Below are 9,627 nucleotides of genomic sequence, written 5' to 3'. Positions count from 1 at the left end.
TAATGAAAGAAAAACCTCAATGTAGCCTATAGATAGACATTGCACAAAAATAATACTTTTAAGGATTTGCTTTATGTATTGTTTCAACCCGACACTGGCTATAACTGGGAACTTCGGGGAATGAGTCAACCCGTGCATCACTAACACACACATACTCACACACACAATGTGTAGGCTAATTGTCACGCCCTGACCTTAGTTATCTATGTTTTCTGTATTATTTTGGTCAGGTCAGGGTGTGACGAGGGTGGGTATGCGTGTTTTGTCTTGTCTAAGGTTTTTGTAGATCTAGGGTTTTTGTAGATCTATGGGGATTTTGTAAGTCTAGGTAATTGTAGGTCTATGGTGGCCTGAATTGGTTCCCAATCAGAGGCAGCTGTTTATCGTTGTCTCTGATTGGGGATCCTATTTAGGTTGCCATTTTCCCTTTTGGTTTCGTGGGTTCTTGTCTATGTGTAGTTGCCTGTCAGCACTCGTCTTATATAGCGTCACGTTCATTTTTTTAGTTTGTTTTGTGTTCTTTCTTAATTAAAATAAGAATGTATTCATATCACGCTGCGCCTTGGTCTCCTCAATACAATGAACGTGACACTAATTGACTATAGGATAGGCTTTACATAAGGTTATCCTTGAAAGTTGAGTGCCTGATGCAAAGTGCACATGGGATTTATGTGGTACAGATCGCCTAAACATATCATATTAATGACTTAGCCTACTATATCATAGTTATGTCTAAGATATCTCATAATTACGACTTACTATCTCATAATGATGACTTACAATCTCATAACTGACTTACTATTTCATAATAATGATGTACAAGCTCAGAATTATGACTTACTATCTCATAACTCATAGTCAGATTTTCTTTCTTTTTCAAACACCTAACCATTGGGTTGCTAGACGTTCTCGTTATACACCCATACATCCACCCAACCTTAGTTTTTTGCTTTAAGTAACCTTTTGTCTTATGTAACGATACCAGATGTAACATATCATACCAATTTCAGTAGTCCGGATTTAGATTTACTATGTTACATCTAGTCTATGAGACCAGGCTGCGGAAAGGGGTAGGGGGTAAATCGTAAATGAAAAGATACCTGAAGACCTGGTCATTTTCACAGACCCTGTAACCAAAATACAGATATTGGGGCTGTGTGAATGGTCCTCTGCTTTATTGCAGGTAAATTCATTAACACTTACATTGTTTAACACCTCCCTCATTTGAAATGCAAACAGCCCCCATGGTTTAACAACAACCTCCCCACACCCGAATTTGCCAGGTACCCACTGATATGTATAAAAGGAGTATACCTGCAAGAAAGTGGCAAATTAGGGGCTGTTTGAATGGAGGTCATATAAACATTGCCTTATATTTTTACAGGTAATTTACCATCCACATCTTCTGTCTGAAATGAGTATAAGTTACATGTCAGTATTTTTATCGTTTTGTCCCATCACTTGTCACTAGGTGGTGCCAAAGACTCGCAAGTGACAATGCTGCAACTATAACTGTGAGTGAACAGTTACTCTACTGGGATCTCTTTAACCTTTATTACTGTAAAACAACAACCATCCATCATCTCTTCAGTAAGGACATTACAATACAAAGTACAACTATCAATTGAGAGCACTGTAATTGATGTGTGTTTTGGTAAACTAACTACTAGGCCATGGGATTTTGCAGAACAAAGGAAAACAAATTGACCAGGAAGTAAAGAATTTAAAGCAACTATTTGAATAAGTTCTTAAAAATATATATATTTTAATACGTAGCATCTAGTAGTGCAACCTCATGAAGTGGTTTGTACCTCATTTGAGTGTAATTTCTAAGGTGTTGGACTGTCAGTTAAAGGGACGCAGATTCGAGTCCTAGTTGAGGTATTATCACCCACATTTGCTGCTATATAGCTGAGATAGTAAATGTAAAACCAATATGTAATCTAGTGTAAAACTTGTACCTTGTGGTAGAATTACAGTATGTGTTGGTGATGTGTTGTGCAGACCACACCACCCTCTGGAGAGCCTTGCGGTTGAGGGAAGTGCAGTCCATCCACGGTTTCTGGTTAGGGTAGGTTTTAATAGTCACAGTGGGTACAACCTCTCCAATGCACTTCTTTATAAATGCACTCACCGAGTCAGTGTATAGGTCAATGTTGTTCTCTGAGGCTGATACAGTCCACGTGATCAAAACAATTTTGAAGCGTGGCTTCTGATCGGTCAGACCAGCTTTGAATGGTTCTCGTCACTGGTACATCCTGTTTGAGTGTCTGCTTATAAGACGGTACAAGCAAGATGGCGTCGTGGTCGGATTTGCCGAAGGGAGGGCGGGGAAGGGCTTTGTATGCATTGTGGAAGTTAGAGTAGCAGTGGTCGAGAGTATTAGCCCTGTGTGTCGTGCAATCAATATGCTGATAGAATTTAGGTAGCCTTGTTCTCAAATTTGCTTTGTTAAAATCCCCAGCTTCAATAAATGCAGCCCCTGGATATAGTTTCCAGTTTACATTGAGTCCAGTGAAGTTTCTTGAGGGCCATCTTGGTGTTCGCTTGAGGGGGAATGTACACCGCTGTGACTGTAACTGACGAGAATACTCTTGGTAGGTAAAATGGCCGGCATTTGATTGTAATGAATTCTAGTTCGGGTGAGCAGAAGGACTTGAGTTCCTGTATGTTGTTATGATTACACCGTGAGTCTTTAATCATAAAGCATACATCCCCGCCCTTCCTCTTTCCCAGAGAGGTGTTTATCTCTGCTGGCGTGATGCATGGAGAAGCCCGGAGGCTGAACCGATTCCGACAACATATCCCGAGAGAGCCATGTTTCCGTGAAACAGAGAATGTTACAATCTCTGATGTCTCCCTGGAAGGCAACCCTTGCTCGAATTTCATCTACCTTGTCAAGAGACTGGACATTGGCGAGTAGTATACTCGGGAGCGGTGTGCACGTCTACGGAGCCTGACCAGGAGGCCGCTCCGTCTGCCCCTTCTACGGCACCGTTGTTTTGGGTTGGCTACTGGGATTAGATCCATTGTCCTGGGTGGTGGTCTGAACAGAGGATCCGCTTCGGGAAAGTCGTATTCCTGGTCGTAATGTTGGTAAGTTGACATTGCTCTTACATCCAATAGTTCTTCCCGGCTGTATGTAATAAGACTTAAGATTTCCTGGGGTAACAATGTAAGAAATAATACATTAAAAAATAAATATTGCATAGTTTCCTAAGAACTCGATGCGCAGCGACCATCTCTGTCGACGCCACTTTACTCCATCAAACCCATCAAACACCGTTGGGATGAATTGGAACGCCAACTGCGAGCCAGGCTTAATTGCCCAACATCAGTGTCCGACTCTTGCTCTGGCTGAATGGAAGCAAGTCCCCGCCGCAATGTTCCAACATTTAGTGGAAAGTCTTCCCAGAAGAGTGGAGGCTGTTTAAGCAGCAAAGGGGGGACCAACCCCATATTATAGCCCAAGGCTCATAATTCCCCCCCCACAAAATCGCTTCCGAGTGGCACTGCATCTCTGTGCAAGAGGTGTCACTGCAGTCCCTGGTTTGAATCCAGGCTGCATCACATCTGGCCTTGATTGGGAGTCCCATAGGGCGGTGCCAATTGACCAAGTATCGTCTAGGTTTGGCCGGGGTAGGCCGTCATTGTAAATAAGAATTTGTTCTTCACTGACTTGCCTAGTTAAATAAAGGTTCAATTAAAAAATAATAGTTTTTATTACAGACAGACATACTCCTCAGTACCCCCCTCCAGATGATCCTGCAGGTGAAGAAGCAGAATATGGACGTCCTGGACCGGCGTGGTTACACTTGGTCTGCGGTTGTGAGGCTGGTTGGACTTTCTGCCAAATTCTTTAAATCGACATTGGAGGCTGCATATGGTAGAGATATGAACATTAAATTCTTTGACAACAGCTCTGGTGCACATTCCTACAGTCAGCATGTCAATTGCACAATCCCTAGAATCTTGAGACATCTGTGGCATTGTGCTCTGTGACAAAACAGCACATTTTAAAGTGGCCTTTAATTGTCCCCCAGCACAAGTTGCACCTGTGTAATGATCATGCTGTTTAATCAGCTACTTGATATGCCACACCTGTCAGGTGGATGGATTAGCTTGGCAAAGGAGAAATGCTCACTAACAGGGATTTAAACATTTTGGACACAACATTTGAGAGAAATAAGCTTTTTTTTTGCTTTCTGTAAATTTCAGTGATTTTCTTATTTCAGCTCATGAAACATGGGACCAACCCTTTACATGTTGCGTTTATATTTTTGTTCAGTGTATATTTTGCACTAGTTTGGGGATAGTTGAAACTAAACTCCAATCTAGGTAGTTTTCAGTAGCCATGTAGCGGTGTAACTAAGAACCTAGTATACACTACTTTTTCTTGCAAAAATGAAATATGGGTGAAGTAGGAAATAATGTCCTTTATTTTTCACCATCGTCCTGCCTAATTATCACTTGAAACATAATTTGTGTTTAATAGGCAAAATTACACACTGTTAACATATGACCCCAAAGTGACTTGTTCTTGCAATTTGTGGTCTATTACATTTCAGATTTACATAATTTTTCACAAAGTAGTTTGGAAGTACTTGTTCAAAGTAAACTTAATTCTTAAGGGTAGCTTTAGTGTAGCTTAACTTCTAGTGTGAAGTAATTGGCTACCTGCCCTTTACCAAGCTACCTAGTGGTTAGTGTTGTGCCAGTAACTGAAAGGTTGCTGGATTGAATCCCCAAGCTGACAAGGTAAAAATCTGTTGTTCTGCCACTGAACAAGGCAGTTAAACCACTGTTCCCCGGTAGGCTGTCATTGTTACTACGAATTTTGTTCTTAACTGACTTGTCTAATTAAATAAAGGTTTAAAAACAAGACTATTTCCAGAGTAGATTCCCCAAAACTGCCTTTATCCCACTGACTGTCACCACACCACCAAATCATTGAGTTTGTGTATCTAATTCTTCAGAAAAAGTATGCAATTGCTTTGTTTATGTGTATGCATTCACTTTTGAGGATTATACTTGGATAGTTTTAAGCAGTATGATAAAAATTCTACCAAGCCCATGAGATGACAAGGTGACACTACCACGTTGTTATAGACATCCATTCACAATGTACAGATTAGAGGTGTGCCTAGGTGATCTGTTTCTGGATAGGGCCAACTGTCATGTGTCTGCTTACTTCAATTCAGCAATTTGACCTTAAGGCTAGGTTGATGGGAATAGGGATACCTAGTCAGTTGCACAACTGAACGCATTCAACCAAAGTGTCTTTTGCTTTTAACCCAATCCCCCTGGTTAAGGTGAGCAATGCTCTGAGAGATTGCACGGGAACCGGTTATCTATTCACTATTGAACTAAATGAGACAGCGGAGGGACCTCCCTGAATATGTACAATATATTCACTCCAGATCACCCAGTCTTCTACGCAATTCCCACAACTTTGTATAGAAAAACCACCCATTTTCAGTATAGGTTTCTTCCTTACCAGTTGCCACCGTTGCTCTTTGAAAGTTTAGGTTCCAATCTCAGTTAAGTTCTTTGACATGGATTTGTAGAAAGTGCACAAATTGATGATTGATTGGTGCCAATTAGTTGGTCTTCTACAAACTTTAGCCAAAGTTTCCTTTCCTTGACATTTAGCAAGTAATAAATATTTTCAAATTGTAAAGTTATAGTATAGTCTGAGATGTGAGAAGAGAACGCACTTGTGGCCAAGCGTGATGACACTTGACATACTGTGGCTCAGTTCATAAGTATGGTACCTTGTCAGTCATTGATTTGTCAGTTTATAAAGTTCTTTACCTCAGCCATCCTCTTGGAGTTCTGTGAAGATGTACTGATCGAAAGGTCTTGGAGGCAATTCATGTGGTGTATTCATCCATTTTCAGGAGCTGTGTGGGTATAAAAACTGCCTCTGGTAATCCTATCCCAAGATGAACCTGTAACCCACTACCACGCAAAAAAAGACAGATCTCCCACATGGTTTAGGATGACAGAGGCAAAACACGATCAGAGGGGATCAAACATTTATTTACCCTTATTAAAAGTTACAATAAAACCATTAACATCTTTAAAACAATAGCAAAATAAAAGAACCAAAAATATTGGCCAAAACATATTTACAGAGACAAATTGCAGATAAAAAGCACATTTTGTACACAACCCCAACCCCTGCATCATAAACTCTGAAATGTGAATACTACAAGACCCAGAAAGCGCAAATGTGGTTTTAGCCAGAAAATTATCAAAATGCACAAACAAAGACGTCGCCTTTTCCACCTCCCCTGCTTTAATTTATTGTTCCTATACAGCACAAAATACTTGAAATTTGGGGGTAAAACAGGAATGTAGAATTCAAGAAATGAGTAAGATCATTTGAACGGTTTATGCCCATATAACAGTCATTTTGAGTGAAGGAGATGGTCTGCCCTGCTCCATAACCGCTGTCAATTATTAGATCCCAAGATATGAGAAAGAAATGAAAATGTTATAGGACTGCCACGCTGTTAAAAGGATGCGTCTCCATGAATTGGGAAAATAAGTCAGTATTCCAGATTCGTTCTACATCCAATCCAAAACCTTCCCCACGCGCCAGTTCCAGTAAGTACCATGAGGGGGCACCGTAAGCCAACAGTTTCATCATGAGAGGGCCGGTGAGATTCCAATCAGCAGAGAAATGATAAAGGCAGTGAACTGGTGGCTGAATCAGCAAATGTGATATATCCTTCTTCATTTGTCTTCGTTTGTAGTTTTGTTTATAACGTTAAGAATGTGGCACGAGTCTTTCATATATACTTTAATCTAGGAAATAACGTTCAAGTAGCCGTGACGGGCACGGTCACTCTGCCTTGGGCTCGCCCTCGGATGCTGCGGGTGTCGTGACTTCTGCGGGGGTGGCGGCGGCCTCCTCGGCGGGGGCTTCCTCCGCTGGAGGGGCTTCCTCCGCTGGAGGGGCTTCCTCCGCTGGAGGGGCTTCCTCTGCTGCTGCGGCCTCGCTTTCTGGGGCCAGAGTGGCCTCCTCCTTGGCCTCTGCCACAGGCTCGGTAGCCGGCGTCTCCTCTTTGGTCTCCTTGGCTGCGTGGCCGTTCTCCTCTGGCTTGTCCTCCGCCGTGGGGGAGGCGGCCTCCTTGCCCTCCTCACTATTCTTCTTGGTCTTCCTCAGCGAGATGCCCTTGAACTTGAAGGAGTTCTTCAGGGAGAATTTCTTCTTCTTCTTGGCATCCTTTGCGGCCTCCCCTTCGGCCTTGACCGCATCTCCTTCAGCAGCAGGGGCAGCCTCGATGGCATCGCCAGCACCCATCTCACCCTCTTTGGCTGGCTCGGCTATGCCATTCCCGTCTACGGCAGCTGCATCCCCATCGGGCTTGGCAGAGACATCGCCATTGGTTTTAACATGGCCGTTCTCCTGTGGACAACAGTGAGAAACCATTTACACATATGTAGAGAACAATAATTAAACGATCCAAATAAACTGATATTGGGGAGAAAGTTACAGTAACCATAAGCAGCCCATACCTATATCCAATTGATTCATAAGTATACAGGCAAATGTGGACCAAGGAAATGGCTCATGGGATAAAAAGACAGACTGCTTTTTTCGGGAGCGAATTCAAGTAGATTGTGGTGTATGGCCAACCAACCTATAACAGAGGTTGTCATTGTGGACAATTACTTGACCGGGTCAAATGCACAGAAAAACGATTCATATGCACAGCTAGTTTGCATTACTCCCATCGACCACGTGGAGGCATAAGTGCTCCGCGACAACAGCAAGCCGAATTTTGGAACAAAGGATTCCGATCAAATTAAGAAACAGATTAGCTGTGCTATTCGTTGCAAAATGTCAATATCGTATATTTCTTGCCATTCGAATAACCCAAACGGTCTAAATTGTATGTTATGTAAATTTGTGATATCAAACTTAACTATAATAATTGAATCTCCTATAATCTTTAGGCCAACGAAAATGTAAATTAACCAGAGATCGCTAGAGAATGCACCAACTGGTAGGCGTGCCGCCTCAATGAGACAGTAGACTGGCAATTGCACCCATTTTACAACCATCAGCTACAGTGGTATAGCGAGTCATCATCCAGATAACGGGCATGCGAGCGGCATGTGCAATAAAACAAGGTTTGACTTTACAATTGAATGTTTCCATCTCTACAAATGAAGGATTACATCGAAAATAGCACAAAATAGTCCGAGAGCTTTTTAAAATATACAACGCTTTGCTGGCCCCGTGCACATTGTTTTCAAGCCTCGAGCAAACTCCATTTGCATCCTATGCATCTGTTGTTCGGCGAGTGGGCGATCGCTGCCAATTCTAGCGCCAACTCATGAGAGAACTAGTTGAATTAAAACTGATATTTCCATTCATGTGATAATAATTTGAGAATTTTGAATAGTCCTGGTGTTACTTGATTGGGCAAAGACGAATTTAACAAAGGGGTTTGGTGGTTAGCCACCCAACCATGCACACATTTTTAAATCAGTTAATTACAAAATGCCATCGAAACATGGTTTTCATCCAAATATGATTTAGCTAATTAGTAAATAACGTTAAATATCATGTTCACTGGTAGGCGTGAGGTCTCGCTAGTCTGGTAACGCTAACACGTTGCCCATGCAACTCACGCTGGACGAGGGCGTTGGGTGCCAAATGTGGAAGCATGCAACTGGACTTCTGTCTTACCTGGCCATTTGTTTTAGCGACAGCCGGGTCGGCGACCGCTTTCCCCTCGACAGCTACTCCACCCTTGGACAATTGAGCTCCCATATTTTAGGTTTTCTAAACAAAAAGAAAATCTAAAAGAAAAACCTCGAAGTTTCACGGTTTAAAATCCAGCACAGAGAAAGGTGGATCTTGCCAGATTTTGAAATCCGTGTTTATCCCTTTCCTTACTTTGGAAAGCAACAACAGTTTACCAGCTTTAGACAACAAACCTCGCGGCTGCTGAACTCAAATTAAAGAACGCTAAACCTACAAGTGTGAGTATTTCAACCGTGCATCAAAATCGTAGAAAACTCCACCTCGGGGCGTGACTTCACGGACATACCCAATCTACAACCTTGGGTTGGAATCCTCTCCCCGCCTCCTTTCAGCTTCAACGAGTATTTTTTTCCTTTACAAATGGTATTAATATGGTGAGAATTGTATCTGTATTTACTGATTTTTCTATTACATCATTTAATGCCTGAAGACACATTACAGTCAATGGCTTCTAGGTCGTTTTTTGTTGTTGCTGTGGTTCTGCTCTTTGCAGGCAAGTGCACACTTTGAGAGAAGGGTGGAGAATCAGAAAATAACTCATGACAGGCAGAGACCCCCGAAAAAAACCAAATCCGTCGTGGTCAGATTATGATGACACCTGCAATTTCAGGTATGCCTTTACCTACTAGGCCCGTTGTCCAGTCTGGAAGATAGGAGGCAACTGTAGATTGTATTTTTATTTGCTAATGTATTTATTTTTAACTTTTCATTGTTGGGGAAGGGCTCGTAAGTAAGAATTTCTACACCTGTTGTATTCGGTGCATGTGACAAATAACATTTGAACACAACACTTGTTCATATCTTGCAGTTTCGAAGCACTCTACTCCTCTATTCCAAATTAA

General features: G+C 42.0%; 1 protein-coding gene across 1 annotated transcript; it reads right to left on the bottom strand.

The window, feature by feature from the left end:
* Positions 1-6,021: 6,021 nt before the first annotated feature.
* LOC139530728 (MARCKS-related protein 1-A-like) lies at positions 6,022-9,043 on the bottom strand. Its single transcript, XM_071327386.1, has 2 exons — positions 8,708-9,043; positions 6,022-7,417 (listed from the first exon to the last, which is right to left on the bottom strand). The coding sequence occupies exons 1-2, from the start codon at positions 8,789-8,791 to the stop codon at positions 6,851-6,853; spliced, it is 651 nt and encodes a 216-aa protein (XP_071183487.1). The 5' UTR covers positions 8,792-9,043; the 3' UTR covers positions 6,022-6,850.
* Between the last annotated feature and the right edge of the window lie 584 nt (positions 9,044-9,627).

This window comes from Salvelinus alpinus, chromosome 9 (assembly GCF_045679555.1).
Source record: "Salvelinus alpinus chromosome 9, SLU_Salpinus.1, whole genome shotgun sequence".
Lineage (NCBI taxonomy): Eukaryota > Metazoa > Chordata > Actinopteri > Salmoniformes > Salmonidae > Salvelinus > Salvelinus alpinus.
This window is presented reverse-complemented; position numbering and strand designations above follow the sequence as displayed.

Bases quoted from the DNA above. Each gene is read 5' to 3' on its own strand.
- LOC139530728 (XM_071327386.1), bottom strand. From the start codon at position 8,791: ATGGGAGCTCAATTGTCCAAGGGTGGAGTAGCTGTCGAGGGGAAAGCG. The intron at 7,418-8,707 runs GTAAGACAGAAG...TGTTGTCCACAG, and splicing joins TCGCTAAAACAAATGGCCAG to GAGAACGGCCATGTTAAAAC.